The 23,335-nt window shown below is 33.1% G+C and overlaps 1 protein-coding gene and 1 long non-coding RNA gene across 44 annotated transcripts in view; one reads left to right on the forward strand and one right to left on the reverse strand.

Annotated features, from left to right (window-relative positions):
* Positions 1 to 23,335, reverse strand: part of LOC141379031 (uncharacterized) — a 58,980-nt gene that overhangs the window by 20,927 nt on the left and 14,718 nt on the right. The gene's annotated exons all lie outside the window — the stretch shown is intronic.
* Positions 1 to 23,335, forward strand: part of rims2b (regulating synaptic membrane exocytosis 2b) — a 254,309-nt gene that overhangs the window by 20,566 nt on the left and 210,408 nt on the right. For 40 of the 43 annotated variants that reach the window (XM_073931581.1, XM_073931575.1, XM_073931579.1 and 37 more), the window contains exons 3-5: positions 633 to 671; positions 5,107 to 5,193; positions 11,485 to 11,695. In XM_073931581.1, coding sequence (XP_073787682.1) covers positions 633 to 671; positions 5,107 to 5,193; positions 11,485 to 11,695 — 337 coding nt within the window. The remainder of the gene's footprint in view (positions 1 to 632; positions 672 to 5,106; positions 5,194 to 11,484; positions 11,696 to 23,335) is intronic. The other 3 variants (XM_073931590.1, XM_073931591.1, XM_073931592.1) reach the window with 1 other exon arrangement.

Below are 23,335 nucleotides of genomic sequence, written 5' to 3' on the forward strand. Positions count from 1 at the left end.
TTTGTTACAGATAGATAGATGTATTTAGAATCACAACACAGATAAGGCAAACTGTTCTGTTTCTGTCATTATGATTTTATCATTTACATGTACAGTTTTTCATGATCAGATTTTTACATTTTTTTGGGGTTTATGTATATGCATGACTGTTGTTTATTTTGAATCATCCACCTATTTATCAGGCTGCCAATGTTGATATATTTGTAAGATGAAGTGTCTACACTTAAAATTAACGAAAAGTTACGAAAGCATCTTCTGTTAAAATTCAGAAAATGTAGCACAGTATCATTTATCTTATAGTCTCTTCTTTTGTCCAAATTCCAGCATACCTCTATGAACAAGAGGAAAATCATCTATTTGATGATTAAACTAGCCAATAAAATTTGCTTTGGTGAAATAACAATTCATTAAGGTTTACACAATCATGCTAAATGACATAAACAGTTTTTACATTATACAAATGATTAAGCTTTCATGTTACCTTGGCAGCTCTTATTTTTCTTTTACTGTTTTTACTATTATTTAAGAATGTATTCATTTTTTTCATGTTTTTAATTTGTTTATGATTTATCATTTGTTGATTTTGTGTCTTGTTCTGCCTCTGTGTTTGTGCTGAACATCACTTATTTTAGGGAAGCTCCTTCAGAAGACACAAAGCCTCATCCAGCTCAGTGAGTACAAAAAAATACTTCCAGCTTTCAATACTTTCAGCTTTCAGTCCTTCTTTTCCACCTCTCTTCTGTCTATCTCTCAGATTGACTTGTGATGACTTATTAGTAATGACGAAACCCCCTGTAGGACCTTTTTTCTTATTAAACATCCCATTCTCTTAGTAAAACTTTTCATGCTTTTTTTCAAATTAAAGGGTTAGTTCACACAAAAAAAAAATGAAAATTCTGTTATTAATTACTCTCCCTCATGTTGTTCCAATCTCCCAAGACCTTTGTTCATTTTCAGAACACAAATTTAGGTATTTTAGATTAAACCTGAGAGCTCCCTCATCCTCCATAGACAGCACCAGACCCAAGATGTCCAAATAAATTTTAATGAAACATTTTATGTGCTTTCAGAGGCCTAATCATGTGAAGCTCCAAGAACACTTTTGTACACCAAGAGAACTGTACAAATGACTTTGTTTGTCATTAGCCCCTTTCACACAGTGATACCGGTAAATATCCGGAAAATTTCCGGAACTACTTTACCGGTATATTCAAAAAAACGCTGTTCACACAGGCGAGGACGTTACGGAATTTTTCCGGAAAAGAGCATTCACACATCCATCGCAAAATGCCAGTAAATTCTGACATCATTAACCAGAAATGACCTCTAAACGGCTGCGCTTGTGTTTGTAAACATTTGACTACATTACAAACTCTTCGGATGGATCAGTAGTGAGTACAACTCTAATGAAAACATAGGGAAACACTTTCGCATGTCGAGATGTTCATGATATGCGTGTGTGCTGGCGCTATGGGCACTTACGGGCACACGCAAAGCTTGAAGGTAAACAAACAACGGATTATAAACATTTTATCGATAATTATTTACACAGCATTAAGAAGGAACATAGAAACATTATCTGACTAACATCTAACAGCTAAAGGTGTCTGGAAAAAATATTCAAAGGCTTTTATTCTCATAAATCGCGCGCACGTGAATGCGTCTGACTGTTCTGATTGGCTAAAGCAGGTGTCTCACGTCAGCCCGTTCTAGACGTAGACGCGCTTATTACGGCAATCTTCCTTCTGCATTCACACAGCGCAGCATTCCGGCAAATTACCGGTAATGTTACAACTTCTCTTTCCGGAAAATAGCCAGAACGAATTTACCGGTATTTTCAAAAAGGGCCTGTTCACACATACAACCTTTCCGGAAAATTGCCGGTAATTTTCCGGAAAGGTCTGTATGTGTGAAAGGGGCTATTGTCTTCTGTATTTACTAAAGCGTAATTCGACACTTGTTGCTCTGCTAACTTGTCAACTTTCTAGTAGATGCACATCTTGTGCTGACGCTGAAGAAACGACATTATTTATGACAGTTTTTTAGCCCACATAAGGGTTCTCGGAGCTTCTGTTGAACCTCTGAAGACACACATATTGTTTTTGGTCACTTCTCTGAACTTAAAATATCTTGTGACCTGTTATCTATGAAGGATGAGGGATTTCGTCTACAATATCTTTATTTGAGTTTCGAAGATTAACATATAAGGCAACTTTATCAAAAGTTTTAAAAATAAAACAATTTGGGTGAAATAATCCTTTAATTTTTGGGTTGTATATGTAACAGGACATTTTGTTGCTGTATTGACCAATATGTGCTCGAAGTTAGTCAGTTCCGCAGAAAATTGTGATTCAAACTCATCTGCTTTTGCTTTGTGTCTTTTCTCCTGTTTGTAGTTTAATTAGAGAGGTCATGAACTGAAAAAAAAAAATTATAATTCAATAATTATTGAATTTATTAAACACATTTGTATATGATTAAATATGGTGACAATTTTAATAAAGTTTCAGAGCATGTCACTGCATTATAATGTGGATTCATTAAGAAACAAGGCTCAGTTCAGCACTGAATTTTTTAGAAAGAGACAGTGACTTTGCAAACAGTTATGCTGCACCACAATAATGTGCGAGTAACTGTTTTTATCACGTCTACTGTTGCTTTGTCTGTTTATACAGATCATTTGATATATAATGACTGACCAGTTATATACTTAACACAGCAGCAGCAGTGTCCATCTATGAAGAATGCGTGCTGTCATACTGTACATGCAGGAGTTTACATTTGTGAACAAAAAGCTGTTCTTTTTAACTAGAATTTGAATTAAAAAGCTAACCAATCAGTGGGCTACAATCTACCACTTCTATTTATACAGTGTTTTTAAACTGTATATAAAGCAGTTCATGGTCCCTTTAAAACAGTTTTTGTCTTATCCTTTTCATAAATAGCTTTCCCTCTATTTAGGAATACAACTAACTAAATTGATAAATTTATTATTAAAAGTTGTAATGTTCTCAAAAGCAGTTTTGGGGTCAGTGAGATTTTTGGATGGTTTTAAATGCCTCTGAAAGGCAGCTTTATTATGATAAAAATATTGTCAGAAACTGTATTCTTTAAATATCATTAGCGCTGTTTTATTAAATATATTTTAAATTGCAGGTTATTTTTATGATGCTAAAGCTGAAACAACATTATTACAAGAGTGTTTAGTGTAACTTGATCATACAAACAGGCTGATTTGATGCTTAATAAATATTTATTATGAGCAATGTTAATAAAAAAGTCTGTAAAATTTATGAGAAAATTCCTAAGTGTTGTTACAGGATTCTTTTTTGGTGAGTGGAAAGTTCAAAAACACCATTTATTTGAAATATATATATATATATATATATATATATATATATATATATATATATATATATATATATATATATATATATATATATATATATATATATATATATATATATATATATATATATATATATAAATATTTTTTTGTATCATTGTAAACATTATTGCTACAGTATATCTTTACAGTAACTGTGTTTATTAACAATAAACTTTCTGCTGAATATGAATATCAATTTCTTTCAGGGTTTAATAATAATAATAAAAAAAAAAAACTTTTTGATCCCACACTTTTGAAGTGAAAGCAAATTTATTCTTGATGAACCCTTCCAAGGGTGTAGATTTGCTCTTGACGTTGGTGGGAACATACATCCATATAGTGCATGCAAAGAACAGCACATATTCTCTTTCCTGCTTTTTAAAACACAACACTTAATAATACGAATATTAATTAATAAAACACTACAATCTGGCATTGATATTTGATTTAACCCTTTCTGCATGGCTAGGTTACTAAGGGTCGACCGAGCATTATTTTATTTTGAAGGTGATTAAATTATTGGTGGGTACATTTCAGTAATTACTGGATATTGGTGGGGACACATCCTCTCCGTCCATGCCAAATCTACACCCTTGAACCTTTCTATTATTGAGATGTTTTTATTTTTGTTAATTAATTGCGCAGTTACCAATATTATAAAAATATAATCCACCTTTATATTAGAATTGATGTCTGACGTGTTTAAGATAATGTAGGATCAATTAATTACAAATTATGAGCTATTGCTGATATTCTAATAATATATTATAAAGAGACAGACCATCCAAATATTTTAATCTGCCATCATTTATTCATCATTATTCTAAACCTAGTTGCCTTCTTTCTATGGAGAAAATGAAGAAATATAAATAAAACAATTGGTATGGAAACACACGCAGGCACGCACACACACAGTCGAAGCCAGAATTATATTATTAGTTGAAGTCCCCCCTTGATTTTTTTCTTTTTTTAAATATTTCCCAAATTATGTTTAACAGAGCAAGGAAATTTTCACAGCGTGTCTGATAATATTTTTCCTTCTGGAGAAAGTCTTATTTGTTTTATTTTGGGTAGAATAAAAGCAGTTTTAATTTTTTTTAATGAATCATTTTAGGGTCAAAATTATTAGCCCCTTTAAGCAATTTTTTTTATCGATAGTCTACAAAACAAACCATCATTATACAATAACTTGCCTAATTACCCTAACCTGACTATTTAACCTAGTTAAGCCTTTAAATGTCACTTTAAGCTGTATAGAAATGTCTTGAAAAATATCTAGTAAAATACTGTCTACTGTCATCATGGCAAAGATAAAATAAATTAGTTATTAAAAATGAATTTTTAAAACTATTATGTTTAGAAATGTGTTGAAAAAAATCTTCTCTCCGTTAAACAGAAATTGGGTAAAAATTAAAACGGGGGCAGATAATTCTGACTTCAACTGTATGTAAATACTAAGCGGTGGATGACTGCATTAGAACAAGAAATAAAACAATTAAGGATGACTAAATAATGGCAGAATTTTCATATTTGGGTGAAAAATACCTTTAAATACAAACTGAAACATGTAGGAGGCACATTCAGTGACTAAAATATGCAATAACAGCATCATTCAACAAAATGTTTTGAGTTTTTTTTGGTGTAGTCCGACCAAATCTGAAGCTAGAAAACCCCCCCGCAGTTTTTGCCACTTGATGTTGCTATGCTTGTCTAAACAGGTGGAACCCTTTCAGTGGCATCACTGAGCTGGTTAGTAATGTTCTTCAGCCCCAGTCAAAGTCCCCCAGTGAGGAGGAGCCGAAGCCGTAAGTACAGTGGAGGGCCTTCATACTGACAAACCTAGATAGTTTGATCCCTGTGGGCCAAGCACAACTGCTGAGCTTTAGTGATTTGACCTCCATATTATCAAATCCAACCTTCTGTCCTGATTCATCCTACTGTGACCCAGTCTGTTGTCATATTTCCACTATTTTGCCTACATTTCAGCCTACATATAAAATTGTGAAACACAACTTGTGTTGCTCTGGGTACGTTCTGTTGCACATTTTAGATTACAAATACACTAAAGGGTGCTGTTTGCATTTTTGTGAATCTGAAGTACGTTACTTAGGGTATATTTTGTTGTACATTTCAGATACATGTCCTTCTTGTTAACATTGCACATACATGTCTGTCTGTCTGTCTGTCTGTCTGTCTGTCTGCATACAAATCACCAATAGAACAAATTTGATTACAAATTATAGACATCGTTAAACTGTTTTGTGGTGTTTATTTGGTGTTTTTTAAAGAACTATGTGAAAATGATACTTGATTTATTGAAATAATGTCCCTATAAATATAATTTTTTTGTAAAAAGGAACAAAAGTTGTTGGCTTCATATTGCACTGAAGTGTTCATTTTGCCTAGAAACTGCAGTCAAATGAATGTTGAAGTCGTTTTTGTAGTTTCACATATGTGAAAGCACATATATTGTAATTGAGACTGTGAACCTGTATCTCACATAATTGTGAGCTTTAATGTAATTTGCCACTCTGAGTAAATGTTTTTCAAATAATATAATAGAAATGCCTTAATCAATCGATCAATCAATCAATCAATCAATCAATCAATCAATCAATCAATCAATGAACAAACTAATCAATCAATCAATTAATTAATCAACTGTATTTCTTGCTTAGGACAGGTTTGGTTGTATGGGCAGGTTTGAGAGTGGGCTAAGAGGCAAGTGATGGAGCAACAGTGCCACTATAATGTAATTACAGAAATTACAGATGTAATCACATGCAGGAATTTTTACCCAAATACGTTTTAAATTTTTTTTTTTTGTTTTTTATATATGCCAAAATTATTAGGATATTTTTTTCCTAAATATTGGTTAGTTCGCACTTTATCTAGACAAATTTAAATTGGCTTTTTTCAGTACTTTGTATGGAGCCCTCAGATTATAGATTGTTTTTTTTTTTAAGTTGTATGTCTGCCAGATATTCTCCTATACAACAAACTGGTAAGCTTTGAATCAATAGGAAGCTTATTAATCAGATGATGTCTAAGTATAAATAATAAAATGACACTTATGACTGGTTTTGTAGTTCAGGGTCACATACGAGTACAAGGTAAAATATGTACACTATGTACACAGTAAGTAATTACTGTAACTATGTGCATTGTACTAAATAATTCATTTAAATTTAAACACATAGCACAATTTCCAAAAAACAAAATAATAAAGGCCAACTAATAACAAATATAAGAAAACAGATGTCAATGAACAGAATTTCAAAGAACATAATATAAACTCAGAAAACAGCATTAAATTAATTTACAAATTCAATAATAAATCTACTGTTATGAAGTTATTTTGTTATTATATATATATATATATATATATATATATATATATATATATATATATATATATATATATATATATATATATTAGATAGATAGATAGATAGATAGATAGATAGATAGATAGATAGATAGATAGATAGATAGATGATAGATAGATAGATAGATAGATAGATAGATAGATAGATAGATAGATAGATGATAGATAGATAGATAGATAGATAGATAGATAGATAGATAGATGATAGATAGATAGATAGATAGATAGATAGATAGATAGATAGATAGATAGATAGATAGATAGATAGATAGATAGATAGATAGATAGATAGATAGATAGATAGATAGATAGATAAAGTGAGAATTATTAGCCCCCCTTTGGATTTTTTTCTTTTTTAAATATTTCCCAAATGATGTGTAACAGAGCAAAGAAATTTTCACAGTATGTCTGATAACATTTTTTCTTCTGAAGAAAGTCTTATTATTAAATTTACATTTAAAAAAAAAAAACATTTTAAGGACAAAATTATTAGCCCCTTTAGGCTACAAAACAAACCATCGCTATACAATAACTTGCCTAATTACCCTAACCTGCCTAGTTAACCTAATTAACCTAGTTAAGCCTTTAAATTTCACTTTAAGTTGTATAGAAGTGTCTTGAAAAATATCTAGTAAAATATTATTTACTGTCATCATGGCAAAGATAAAAAATCAGTTATTAGAAATGAGTTAAAACTATTATGTTTAGAAATGTGTTGAAAAAATCTCTCTGTTAAATAGAAAACAGGGAAAAACAGGGGGGCCAATAATTCAGGGGGCTAATAATTCTGACTTTAACTGTATATATTTATTAGACATATGCTATATATAACAAATTTTCAGGTCAATATAGGGTATATGCAGAGTTAATGTTTCTTCCCTTAACGTTATACTTCCGATGAATGGTTAATGTGACTTTTTCAATTTTATACAGTACTTTTTACAGCATCGATGTTGTAATGTGATTAAAATATAATCAGTTGAATAGACTTCAGCGTACATTTAGTTGAAGTGTAAAACGAGATGAAAAGCCGTTTACTCGCACAACCCGTCAGGATGAGCAGGGCAGCGCAGAAAAGGCATTGGAAATACTGGAGTGAAAAAATGTAAATACTTTAAAGACACGGTACGAATATTTTTTTTATTTAATGCAGTGCTTCTTGTACATTCTGAGACCCACTACTTTATAATGTATATCATTTAGGCAGTAAAGATCATTGATTTTTATAGAAAACAGACCTTAAACGTGCCAATTTTTTAATGGCATACAGTTTACCGGAAGTGGTTGACCCAGGTTACTGACAAATTAATAGTCCCTTTGTATGATTCTGAATATACCCAATTAGTAGCCCTCTTAAGCAAAATCTTTTTAAAATTATCTACAGAACAAGCAATGTTTAACTGTCTAATTAATAAAATTAACCTAGTTGAGTCTTTAAATGGCACTTTATGTTGCACTAACTAACTGAATAGTTATTGAAATTAGTTCATAAATCTAGTATGTTTAGAAATATTTAACTTTACGTTAAACTCAATTTTGGGAAAAATATACAGGAGGGCTAATAATTCAGGAGGGCAAAATTTTTTTTTTATCAATCTAGCAAAACTGTATGTCATCACAACATAGTTGTCCAAGACAATAGCTTTATTATTGATTTTCTAAATATCATGATCTGTGTAGTGCATGTACAGTAAAATCTGTCCCTGTCACATACTTCACTTCACTGTGCGCCTCAAAAACTGCCCTCAGGATCAATAAACATATGATGAGTAAGTGTTTTCTCGGGATAGATTATTGATTAAGTCTGTCTGCATTAGCTTCGGATCTTGTCACAGTCTCTCATTACAGTATTAGACACATCCTATCAGTGGTTACTGTCTCGTTTCAATATAGTTTGATTGATGAATGTAGAATAGGAATTAACCCAGAGTGTCAAGCCTGTTATATTAATGCAATTACAAGTGAATAAGGAACTTAATAAGAGTCATGTTTACATCCCATATGCTCTGTTAAACAGCCACAACACTCATGATTTTGGTTTTATACGCTACTTTAAATGCTCTATGAGTCTTTTGTATTTTTTTTATTAGTATGGATATAAGTGTGGTAAAAAAAATGGTTGAGGTTGTTTAATTTATTTTTGAAAACCCAATAAGTTTTGAGTTTTCAGGTGGTCAAAACACTCCTGTTGTCTAAAAGAAAAGCTTGAATGCATACAAATAAGTATTTGTACAAATGGTGTTGTGCAAGTGCCCTGTTAGTGTTATTTATATACTGCAACTTGATTCTAACTAAAATTTTAGTTCATTGTTATGTGTTTGCCATTTTTATTAATAATTCATTTGAATTAGGGCTGCACGACTTAGGAAAAAACTGACATGGCATAATTTTCATTCACTGCATTATATTTTGCGATATGAGTGCAATTTCAGCTGATGACTTGAATAGCTTGTAAAGAATTCATAATTTAGATAGGGATGATTCTTTAGGGGAATATAAGAATAAGATGTCATTTAAAAAATGACAGGCAAAGTTTAAGTCTGGGCGATTTGGCCTAAAATCAAAATGACGATTTTAACTCTATTGCGATTAATGAGCGATTCTTTTATTTATTTATTTATTTATTTATTTTTTGCCCTCTCTATGCCGTCCACACTTGTCAACGCTACCAAGCTGACCAATCAAATAGCTTGCGATATGCATCGTCGTGATGTGCAAGTAAATTATTTGAGAGGTCAGTGTCAGCCTCAGTCATGGCAAGGGGTATGCGACCATGGCTGTGCCAGACCATACACTGTGTTCGACGCAGAAGTGTAAACAGAGTGAGGTTACATGACTCCACACGTGGTATGGAAAGGAATTGAAAAAAAAAATGACTTGGAAATTTTTTTTAATCGATTTTAGGTTCTGAATGTCGATTTAGATTACTTTTCGATTAATCACCCAGCCCTACAAAAGATGCAAATAAACAATTTATGATTTTCTGGGGTCAAACAGTGTTCAGAAGCAGAAATTAAATAATCACTGTATAATAATAATAATAATAATAATAATAATAACACTGTATCGTTTTAATGGAGTCAGTAATTTAATTGAGCAAGCAACTTTCACTATGTTGTTAACTGTAATGTCTGGTCAACTATAATCCAGACTACATTGCAGATCCCTGCGATGTGACTGCAGACCCACACATTGCGATATCAATGCTGAAATGATATATTGTGCAGCCCTAAATTAAATGGTTTAAAAAAAAAAATGTAAGCAATGAAAAAAATGCTAGCTTCAACATAGTTCCTTCATGTTGTCCCAACACAAATTGATGAAGTTAACTTAATTGTTTTAAAAAATTAAGTTGATTGAATGTAAAACAACTAAGTTGTCCCGTTGAAAAAAAATCTAAAAAATTGTGTAGATTCAGCTTATTATAATTAAGTAGTTTAAACAAACAGCAAATATCAACATCACTGAGTTTAATCGCTAAAAATTAATCTTATTAAACTTTAATATTTTAATTTTATCCAAACATGCCATCATCTGACATTACATACATATACCCTAAACAAACATAAAACAGCAAACAGTTTAGCAAGCCTCTAAACGTCATTAGATTTTTTTTCCCTTAAATGAGCATTTTTTTCAGCCTCTCGTGTTTATGTCTGGTTATTTAAATAATCTATTCTTTGCCATGAAAGTTAAAATACTGAACTTATACACAGGAGCATGTACGATATGCTGAAGATGATGGTATTAAATTGTTTCCTATTCCTTATTCATTTTGCATTTGTGTTAGATCTTCAATTTAATAATTGAAGAAAAAAAAGAAAATAAATAAATTTAAAAAAGGATTGAAAGGAAATCAAAATATACTAATTCTTATCTTGTTACAATTTGATACATAAATAAATGTACATTCTCAGTCAGAAGCATTACTTTGTTCAGTCCTTTCCTTTAAATGCCAAATGTTTTGTTTATTCATATAGCATGTCTTACATACCTTTCATAGGTTTTATTAACTAATGTTTAATACACTCAATAAAAAAAAGTTTTTTGGTGCTTGTTTAAGTTACTTATTTAAATTGAGTTGAATCGACACAATTCTTGAGGCTTTATTGAGACAACTTGTTATATGTTCAGTCCACTTAAATTTGTAATAACGTTTAATTTAACTTAATTGTAAACATGAAATAATTCTGTGGAAGCCAGCATTTCTTACAGCGTAATTAAATAATTTTTTCTTTTCTCTAATGATATATACAAAATATTAAATAATTAAATGTATTAAATAAATAATCTCTTAAAAGGTACTAAAAATATTGACCTTAAAATTGTAAATAAACTAATAAATAAATGAATAAAAACAGTTTTTATTACAGCCAAAGTAAAATAAATAAGTGAAAAAGCTATAAAATAAGAAATGAAAAATAAAATTCGATTTTAGTTTTTTTTTTTTTAGGTTGTTAAATCAGCAAGGAGTTTCAATACAAATGCATTATAGCAAAAGTATTAGTCCTCCTAAGAAAATAGTGTGTATGTGTATATGTATATACATATACACACTATTTTCTTAGGAGGGCTAATACTTTTGCTATAATGCATTTGTATTGAAACTCCTTGCTGATTTAACAACCTAAAAAAAAAAAAAAAACTAAAATCTTCACATGACTCTCTATCATATAATACACTAAATGTCCCTCTTTGTTCTCCACAGGAAGTTGCACCAGCAATTTAAGATGTACAAGGACCAGGTGAAGAAGATCGGTGATGAGGCTCCGAAGAACCCAGAGCAGAAGGGAGATTCGCCCACATGTGGAATCTGCCACAAAACCAAGTTTGCCGATGGCTGCGGCCACGTCTGTTCTTATTGCCAAACTAAGTTCTGCGCTCGCTGTGGAGGACGAGTCTCCCTCCGCTCCAACAAAGTACGTCTCTCTCTCGCTCTCTCTTCTATGTGGCCCTGTGGCTGTTTATCTTATGCTAAATTTGTATGCTCAATTTCATGTTTTGCTTCTGGTGTTGGTGGATTTTGATTAAACAGGGGGTTAACCACTTTATGCCACAAGAGGGTGCTGAAATGTAAAACAAAAAAAAAAATGAATAAAGCACCAAATAGTGGAATATTGTTATATCGTTCACTAATTTCTGTTGTGTTTGTGGTACAATGGCTCTTTTCAGAATCTATGTAATAATTTGAAATAATTGCACAGCCAGTCAAACGTTTGATATAATAATAGTGATTTTATTCTTGTTTATGCAAACATATGCTAATTTTTTGATCAATGTGATTACAATTTAAAAATACTTTTTTTCTATTGTAATGTACTTAAAAGTATACATTCCTTTGAAGTCAAAGCTGAATTTTTGTGAGTGTCATGAATATGCGGATTTGCATTTTGAAAAAAACATTTTGATAACGTAATCACATATTTTTGTAGAGTACTATTAACATTTTTGGGGTAAGTATGCTATCAGTCCACGATATTTCCATTATCAATAGTGTTTATCAGTTGAATTTTATTCAATCATTGATTCATTCATTTTCCTTCGGCTTAGTCCTTGGCCTAGTTATCCAGCTTATGTTTTACAGTGGATGCCCTTCCAGCTGCAACCAAGTACTGAGATAACTGAATTTATTCAATCATACATTTTCTTTCCGGCTTAGTCCCTTTTTTAATCAGGGGTCACCACAGTGGAATGGACAGACAACTTATCCAGCATATATTTTACGCAGCGGACGCCCTTCCAGCTGCAACCCATCACTGGGAAACACCCATACACTTTTATTCACGCACATACATTACAGACAATTTAGCTTACCCAATGCACCTGTACCACATATTTTAGGACTTGTGGGGGGAAACCAGAGCACCCGGAGGACCCAGCCAAGGCTCGAACCAGTTTGCATGTTCTTCAATGGGTTTCCTCTAGGTGCTCTGGTTTCCCCCACAAATCCAAAGACATGTGGTACAGGTGAACTGGATAAGCTAAATTGTCCGTAGTGTATGCGTGTAAAGGAGTTTGTATGGATGTTTCCCAGTACTGGGTTGCAGCTGGAAGGGCATTCGCTGTGTAAAACATATGCTGGATGTCTTGCAACCCCCTGATGAAAAAAGGGACTAAGCCGAAGGAAAATGAATTAATATATCAGGATATCAGTATATCAGGACTTATGAAGGATCATGAAGTTAGCAAATTTTTTAAGTAGAAATTATAGAAAGAAGTTCAACATTCATGCATTACATACTGTAGCTGCAAGTTGGTAGAATAGCTTAAGGCAGGAGCACTAACTTTATTTCTATTTATTTATTTGAAAGATTTACAAATACAGACACAGGCTGTTTCATGTTGTTTCCACTAGTGGGCGATGTATCACATTGTATTCCATGCAGTGATTTAGCTCTAAATCTGTATTTCTTTTGCAATACTTATATTTAATTTTTGGTCTTGCAACAGTTTAGTCGTAAAGCATGTTTTTAAATAATAAAGCTACTAAAAGGGCATTTTTAAAGTCATGCCACAGAAAAACCAACAGAGCCATTTTTAGCATCTGTAAAGAGACTTCTGATAATATAAACAACACTTTTCCACTAAAAGGAATCTTTTGTGTTATGAAAAGGTTCCATGGATGTTAAAAGTTCTTCATGAAAACTGCCAATAAGTGCAATCAGTGAACCTTTGGAGTTTAAAGTTGAACACATGAATTAATATTATTATTAGATTCTTAACATTTCTCTCCGTTCCCCACTGTGCTTTTCTTTGTCCTTTATGTTTCACATGTTTTATCACACATCACATCAGCTGCTTGCATAAATTTACAGCAGGGGGACAAAATGTTCAGCAGCTCTGCATTTTCTCAGTGTTTATTTTCTCTCTGTGGTTTAAAAATGTTTTCAAATTCTCAAAAGAGCCTTTATTATGGACCATTAAAACTGTAAAAAAAAAAAAAAGTTAATTACAAAGATAATCGGATGTATCCAAAAATAATACATTTAATTATCACATAATGCTGGCAATATTTGCTTCCCATTAGACTAAAAGAAAATTAACATAGTTTAGGACAATATATATATATTTATAATACCAGTCACGAGTTTGAGATGGGTATATTTTTTCTATTTAGCATGTAAAAGAAATATTTCATGTTCCAAAATAATGTATTAAAAATACATAGAAAAACTGTAAGATGTGAAATTTATATTTTATAACTATAACTAATATGAAGTAACATATAATGTTTTCTAGATGAATATACAGTTTGTTTAAAAGTATAATTTATTCCCTTCAGTGCCATATAAGTCTTCAGAAATGTTGATTTGATGATCAGTAAACAATTAATTTATCAGCTGTTTAGAGCAATGCTTTAAGGAAATAGTGACTTTTTTAAAACCAATATTTAATGAATTTCAAATAAAATTTATTTGAAATGTGAATCTTGTTACAACTTAAATATATTTAATGTCACTTTTGATCATTTTAATGTGTGCTTGCTTAATAAAAGCGTCCCCAGACCTTTAAAATGTAGTTGTTTATATTTGCATTCTAAGACTATTTTCATATTTATACACATTATTGTGACAAAATTAATTAAAACATACATACATAAATACGTTTTATTTATAAAAAACATAATAGTTTTAATGAATTAATTTCTAAGAACTGATATCCGTTATCTTTTCCATGATGACAGTACATAATATTTTGCTAAATGTTTTTCAATGTATTTAGCTTAAAGTGCAATTTAAAGGCTTAACTAGGTTAATAAGGTTAACTAGGCAAGTTAGGGTAATTAGGCAAGTCATTGTATAACAATGGTTTGTTCTACAGGCAATCCAAAAAAAAAATAAAATAGCTTAAGTGTTCTAACAATTTTGATCTGAATATGGTTAAAAAAACAGCTTCATTTCTAACAGAAAAAAAAACAAACAAGACTTATTCCATAGAAAGAAAAAAAAATTGTTGCAAATTTATTAAAAATAAAAAACCTGAAAAATCACACGTACACAAGTATTCACAGCCTTTGCCGTGAAGCTCTAAATTGAGCTCAGGTACATTTTGGCTGTTTCTCAATTCCAAGAACGCAGAGAACAGACTTGTTTTCTTGTGGAGAACGGTCTTGCCAGGTGTCCTCGGAAGAACGAACTCAGGAGACCGCGAGGGCAGAGAATGCGTCCTTTGAGAATTGAGATGCTGCGTTCTTCCTGATGGTCATGTGACCTTCACGTCTTTTAAATGGTAAATTATTTAAACATTACAGCCTTCATACAACGATTTATTGTTTTTCCCTTTTCAAAATATATACTTTGCATAAAAACATTATAAATCTATGTTGCACAATATGAATAAAACAGATTTTAATACGAATTTCAGCAAACAAACAACCCTTAATGTGTTTATTCCTTTATTAAGATGTCCATGGTAATGTTTATTTTCACCGTTTCATTTAGGGAAACTCCTGAGGTAAATAAGTAATATCTCTGAACTTTAATAATAAACCTATATTAAATGCTGCGCTTCCCACCTCCAGTTGCAATGACTTCTGGGACTTCCTGAGTGAGTTCGGTGCTCAAGTCTGCATCGGTGCGTCCTCGATATCAAGATCACATCCGGGAAGTTTCACGCGTCCTCCGTTCTTGTGGTCTTGAGTATTGGAACTGAACTTGGGCAGCTGATGATGACGTTGCACGAGGACACAAGACCGCTGAAGAACGCATATTGAGAAACAGCCTTTGTTTCCACGGATTATTCTTGAGATGTTTCAGCAGCTTAACTAAAGTTCACCTGTGGTAAATTCAGTTGATTGGACGAGTTGATTAAATGATCAATAACCCGATGGTCACTCTGTCTGAGCTCCAGCGTTCTTCTGTGGAGAGAGGAGAATCTTACAGAAGGACAACTGTCTGTGCATCAATCCACCAATCAGGCCTGTATGGTAAATTGGCCAGACAGAAGTTACTCCCCACCAGGAATTTGCCAAAAGGCATCTGAAGGACACTCAGACCATAAGAAACAAAATTCTCTGGTCTGATGAGACTAAAATTTAACTCTTTGGAGTGAATACCAGGCATTACATTTGGAAAAAACCAGGCACCGCTCCTCACCAGGCTAATACCATCCCTACAGTGACGCATGGTGGTGGACATCATGCTGTGGGGATGTTTTTCAGCAGCAGGAACTGAAAGACTAGTCAGGATAGAGGGAAAGATGAATGCAGCAATGCACAGAGACATCCTGAATGAAAACCTGCTTTAGAGTGCTCTTGACCTCAGACTGGGGTGACGGTTTATCTTCCAGCAGGACAATGACCCAAAGCACAGCGCCAAAATATCAATGAAGTGGCTTTACAACAACTTAGTGAATGTTCTTCAGTGGCCCAGCCAGAGCCCAGACCTAAATCATATTGAACATCTCTGGAGAGATCTGAAAATGGCTGTACACCGTCACTTCCCATCCAACCTGATGGAGCTTAAGAGGTATTGCAAAGAGGAATGGGCAAAAAATCCCAAAGACAGGCGTGCCAAGCTTGTGGCATCATATTCAAAAAAAGCTTGAGGCTGTAATTGCTGCCAAAGGTGCATCATCAAAGTATTGAGCAAAGGCTGTGAATACTTATGTACATGTGATTTTTCAGGTTTAAAAAAAAAAAAAAAAAAAAAAAAAAACTTGCAACAATTTCAATTAATCTTTTTTTAAATTGTCATTATGGGGTTTTATGTGTAAAATCTGTGGAAATAAATGCATTTAATTCATTTTGAAATAAGGCTGTAACATAAAGAATTGTGGAAAGAGTGAAGCACTATGAATACCTCCCGGTTGGACTGTATATTTGTTTATTTAAAAAAGAAAAAAAAAACCGGTGTGAACTTTCCACTAAAGTAAGTGACTGAATATTGGAAAGCTATCCATTATATCACGACTCTGGCATAATTCCAAGTGATCTTCTAGAAACAAGCACAGCTGTATTCAACGATGCCCCTGTTGTGATAATAGCTCCTGAACTTTGTTCATCTATATAGATGCACAAATAACCTCTTCTGCTTTACCCAGACAGTTGCTTTCGGTGTACAGAGATTATTTACATCCTAATTTGTCTGCCGCCTGTGTATTCCGCCCTCTGAGGAGTCAAAGAATGTGGAAAATTACTTTACTGATGGTCAATTGTTAATCAGTGACTAATTCACTATTCACAGCTCATGAAAGATGAATGGTGTGCATAATGCATAGTGTTTAGCGAGGGAGCAGCAGTAGGAAGATCTTTACATGTTTCTGATGAGATAACACTGTGATAAACTGCTCCTGTATGTTGTTAGCACTGCTCAGCTTGAGTTCTTAGTGGTGGGGGCAAAAGTCTGAATTACAGTAAATGAAGTGTGCATTTTTTTTTTGACTTGTAACATCTTAAAGGGCTCTTTTGGATATTTTTTTTCTATGGTGTAATGCAGCTGTTTAAGTATGTAAGATGTCTGCAAAGTTTTAATCATCATAATGCACAATACATGGATATTGTTATCCAAAAGAAAGATCTGATCGTGAACGAACTGAAATGAGTTGTAATTACATTCTAACTCCCATGCACGAACTTATGATGGTTTGTGCTGTCCACAAACAGTGACTATTTTAACCCTCAAACACTGTAATATAATAATAATTATAGCGGAGATCTGAAAGAGTTTGATTTTTGTTGTTGAGGTCGAGATGATATCTAATCTAAAAAGCAAACATTTACATGTACTGACTTAAATTGGTACAGTAGTTTTATAATTTGCGAGGGCATAGTGTTCAAATAGGATGAATCTGTTCTGCTTATACAAGTGCTGAAGTCGTCTCTGGGGATGAAGTTCTTATACAGTATTTACTACAGATTGAGCCACCTGACCAATCAGAGCAAAGAGGGCTCTCAATAGGGAGGGTCTTAGAAAGACTGGATCCATAAACCAGACACCGTTTTAGATACTGTGAAGAGAGCTGATTATGCAGTGTATATGTATATTACAGTATAAGAATAAACAGTGATGAACTCATACCTTTTGTAGGAGACTTCCAAAACAAAACTAGAAACCTTTAAACAAGCATAAAAGAGGCATTTTAAGCTAGAAGTACAGTGCACTGCACAGTTAACCAGCTACACTTATACTAGGCATGTCCAACATCGGTGTCCTGCAAAGTTTAGTTCCAACCCCAATCAAACACACCTGGGCTAGCTAATCAAGCTCTTACAAGGCTTTCTAGAAACATCCTTGCAGGTGTGTTGAGGCAGGTTGGAGCTAAAATCTGCAGGACACCCGCCCTCCAGGACTGAGTTTGGTCACCCCTGACTTGCACAAAAATAATTATTCATCGGATTTACAATTTTTTTTTTTTTTTTAAGTGGTTGCAAATAATTTATATGGGCTCAATTTAAACAAATGAAGTTTAGTAATGCTCAACTTAATTTGTTTGATTTAAATCTAGTCTGAATAAATTGTTAGCAACCACTTTTTTTTTTTTTTTTTTTACAAAATTCATGTAAATTAGTAAATCCAATGAATCATTTTTTTCAGTGTAAACCCAAGCTTACCTGAAGCATGAGGCATTGTTTGATTTTAGATTAAATCAGTATGGATATTTTTGTGCTGAAATTGATGAATTGTACTAAATTTGGATTTCAGAAGCTAATTTTAGTTCCCATGGTGCTGTGCGTTCTCGCTGTCTGTCATGGACACCAGTGCTGCTGTGTCTGATGTCAGTGTCAATGGCTCCACATGTTAGTGAGGCCATGGATTGAGTTGCCCTTGCAGTGCTAGATGACCAGATTCTTTTTCAGCTCTGGGACAGTGATGTCATGGAGTTCTTCTCCACGCCCTTAAACACCCACAACACTTAATGTGAAAGGGCATGGGGGAAAATAATCCAACTGATCATAACCCAATAACAGCAACTAACCATGCATTGCCTTTCACTAAAAAGAAACAAAAAATGAAAGTTATTTAGACATGACTTAAATATAATAATTTATACAGACTTTACCATTTAATAATCTTTCTGTTAAAAATAGCTCTTTAAGGTAACACTTGCATTACTGGCTGTAACTTCGTTTAGTCAGTTGCAGTACCTTACGATTAGTTTTGCTAAAAAATTGAGTTATATTACATATACACATGAATCTACATAAAACATACAGTAAAATTGTATTAAAATGTACATTATATTAATTCATTTAATTGCTTTACCTTTTACCAGAGATATAAAAGGCATGCTATAAAGTCAATATGAATCAAAATGTATACTTGATGACATTTAATGGTTAATATTCTAATATTGTAATGCACATCCAAGTGTAGCAGATTATAACATGCAGTACAGATTATGTGATGTTATTCCTAAAATTAAGGACTCAGTAGGAGTATATTTTGAAATTTAAAAGGGCCATTAGTGACAGCCAGGTAAAATAAATAAATAAATAAAAAATCTGAAATGCTATATGTTTGTCATGATTTATTGAATCTCTTTAATTCTATTTCCTGTTTTAAAAATTTCTGTTAAAGGTTTTTGAATATTTATAATACAGAATGACAATGTAAATGTCATGTAAAAAAATGTAAGAAAGATTCTGAATTTGGGAGAAAACATCTTAAAGTAATTCTTATATACATGCAGGTTTGGGAAACCTTGTTAATATAAATAAATTAGAATAATTATTTCCTTGCTCTTTGCTATTTTTTTTTTATCTGTGTGGTGCAATAATTATTACATTTAAAAATGTAAGATAAACAATGTTAAACAATTGATTGTTAAAATTACTTTTACTCCATAAAAATGGACACGCAACTTAAGTCACACGCAACTTTAAAGGTTTACATTTGTAATTTTGTTGTCTTGAGTCATTTGGTTCATATCAAAACACATTATATATTTGGTCCTTGTCCTCTACCTTTTGAGACCAAAGATAGGAAAACAAATAATTAAAAGATCAGGTAAAAAGGTTTTATGAAGTGTTTTGTAAGTACATTTACAGACCATCCAAAATCATTCATGTGGTGCCAAATGCATATGCTGTGCATACATATAGCATTTTTATAAACAGAAAACTTATAAAGAGTTTGCAAAAAATGCCACCGCAAACACATTTCCAATGACTGCACTGAACTTAAATATTTAAATATCATGAAAAAAACAAACAAACAGGAATGAGTTGTTTCATGTCTAAAGTATGTCTATTTTTTTGTCCATGTTGTGTTTAAATTTTGGTCAAACTGCTTGGGAAATTTGGAAACTGACCAATATGTATCTTTTTTAACAGTTTTGTTATGCAATTAGTATATGGATAATGTTTCAGATGACAGGATTAACCAAGTACTTGGAGAGTTTACTTTACATAACCTACCAATTGTGCGCACACCCTTAATGACTGGACTAAAATTACTGCAGTCTACCAGACAGTGTGTCATAGTAAGTTCAAGTTTGGTCATTTATAAATAATAATAATAATAATAATAATAATAATAATGATGATGATAATGATATTAATGATGATTATAATAATATTTACATACATGGACTGGTTAATGATTTTAACATACTTAGTTAATGTTATTAAATACATTAACTAATGGACCATTATTCTAAAGCAAGGGTGCTCACCATGTTCCTGGAGTACCTTCCTGCAGATTTCAGTTGCAACCCTTTTATCAAACACACCTGTCTGTAGTTATCAAGTGCTGTATGCGTCATAATTAATTGGTTTAGGTGTGTTTGATCAGTGTTGGAGCTGAACTCCAAAAACAGGGCTGAGCACCCCTATTCTAAAGTGTCACCAAAATCAGTTGTTTGACAATCTCTCTTTCAGCTGTGCTTTTACTTTATGGCTGATTGAAATATGTAGGCATTTAGAAGTAATACGATATTTTATCTTCCATAATTTAAGCGAATTCTCTCCAGATAAATACAAATAAGGACTGATTCATTTGCACTGTAAAATAGAAAAGAAAGAAGCCAATCTAATTGTGCCTGGCTTCATGTCTTCTTCATGCTACAGACAATGTAGGCTATTAATTAGATTTTCCTCTTCTCCAAATCGTTAAGTCCACTTATATCTCATTCACACACTGAGGTCGTGTTAGGTGAACTTCATTACAGCATTTGAGTGAGATTAATTACCCCGAGGACGTTCGTTCATTCATTGTTTGAGCACATTCCTCTTTTTAGTGTTTGGCTACAGCCTCGTGTCTGTTATTACCTGTGTTTTTTCGGGCGGTTTAAGGTGGCATGCATTCGTAATGAACCGAATTCCGGCTTAGTGGCTTGATAGCGGTAGGATCCGTAAATAATGTAGACTTAAGCGAAGAGCAGTGAGTTCCTCGGCATTCAGCCTCTTAAACGACGATCGGTTCCGCTGGCAGGCATGCGCAGAACAGACAGTTCGTTCTCAGAATCCATGTGACGGAGGCAGCAGGTGCAGCGGTGCTCCAAAGCCCGTCATATATACAAGCTATAATAACATTTTCCATCGTCGTACTTCGCGTCTCTAGACGGACACAAAATGACTCCCATCGTCGACATGGGTAGGAAACGAATCTATTGTGTTTTTAAAATGTTTTCGATAGGCTACATTTTAGCACTTTGCAGGGGAGACTGTGGATAGTTGCCACAAGGGCTCTTGCCACTCAGTCACTTGTTTTTGAGTCAAAATACTATTCATTTGTTTTCTCTATCTAGCGTTTCAAAACGGTCTTAAAGTTGCTTCTTTTATCAAATAGTTTGGCATAGTTGTATGTTGTGGAGTAGCTTGAACATGTATACACAGCTAACATTCAGACTTGTGTGAACTATGTTATTAAGATGGATGTAACTTGTAAGAACTGTCTCCAAGAGTTAACAACAGTGCCAGTTCACGTGTTTAAAATTGAATACATTATTAGTTTAATAGTTGCAGCATTGGCCAAAAAAAAAAAAAAAACTTTTATTATGTAGACCATTTTTCCCTTTTTTTAAATGTCTGAGTTTAGAAGAACAGCAAGTTGTGTAACAAAGTTTCCATTGTGCCAACTAACTCCAAATAATGTTACATCATGCATGACTACAGTTATTTTTTCATTTTATAAACTCTTTCCACTTTCTCCATTGGATAATTAATTTAACTTTAATTTATGTGCCTGTCAAAAGTCTACCTGGAGCTATGAGGTTGTTATCAATGATTTTCAGTTTTATTGAAGTGATCAGGATTATTTTATCTTGTTTTATCTTAACCTTTAATACAAAAGAGTGTCTTTAAGAGTGTGTTTACATCTGACATAACTGGTTTGATTAAAACAAACTCTTATGTGATTGCTCTATTATTTTTCCTCATTTTAAAAAACAAAAATAATATACATTTTCTCTATAAAGAAATTCAATTTAAGCAATTTTAGGCCTATATCAATGATACAAAAAGAGATCCAACATGGTCTCATCTTATCTTTTTTTTATTTATTTATCAACCACCAAGCATTGAAGGTGTATTCAGACTTGGCAGGTTTGGTTTGATCACAATTACTCAGCAAACAAGCAGAGTTTGAAGAGTTCACTGTTAAACAAACTGTGAAGTGGTTTGACAGAAATTTTAAAGCAACATAGACCAAAGACATCTAAACAAAACATTTATTCTTTTCTGTTGGCTTAGTCAGGGGTCGCCAAAGCCGAATAAACCACCAACTTTTCCAGATACGTTTTATGCAGCGGACGCTCTTCCAGCCACAACCTTGTACTGAGAAACACCCATACACTGTTGCATTCACACACACACATGCACTATGGCCAATTTAGTTCATCCAGTTAATCTATACCATGTCTTTGGACTGTGGGGGAAACCGAAGCCCCCGGAAGAAACCCACGGCAATACAGGGAGAACATGCAACCACACAAAAAAGCCAACTGGCCAAGCTGGAATTCGAAGCAGCAACCTTCTTGCTGTGGGGTTAACCACTGAGCCACCATGCTGCCCCAAACAGAATACTGAAGCAAACCTGTTTTTTCGCATCATGGTCATCATTTATAATCAGATGTTGACGTAATATTGAAACATTTTGTTTCTTTTCTTTTATCATTTTCTTTTTGCAATGAACTTTTTTTTTTTTTTATCAGAGTATTTTTAGCAGGGTAATTCCTTGTAAAAACTAGACTATCCATGATCCTTCAGAGAAGTCTAGACCAATAACAAAATAACAGTGTCACTAATAATAATGCAAGCTCTGAACTTCCATAAAGCAATGAAAAAACTACTTCTATATGTATATAAATGGTTAAAAAGGGTGGCATGGTGGTGCAGTAGGTAGCGCTCAAGACCGTCAGCGTTTCGAGCCCTGGCTGTGTCAGTCGGCATTTCTGTGGCTTTGGCTTTTTTTCCCAGTGTTCATGTGGATTTCCTCTGGGTGCTCCGGTTTCCCCCAAAAGTCTGAAGACATGTGCTTTAGGTGAACTGGTTAAGCTAAACTGTCCGTAGTGTATGTGTGCGAGTGTATCCGGGCCTCCAGGTTGGGGTTGAGCATTGGGTTAATGACCCACCTCATAAAAATTAGACGTTACAAAACGCCAACATGGTGTGACTAAAT

The sequence above is a fragment of the Danio rerio genome, chromosome 19, assembly GCF_049306965.1.
Source record: "Danio rerio strain Tuebingen ecotype United States chromosome 19, GRCz12tu, whole genome shotgun sequence".
Lineage (NCBI taxonomy): Eukaryota > Metazoa > Chordata > Actinopteri > Cypriniformes > Danionidae > Danio > Danio rerio.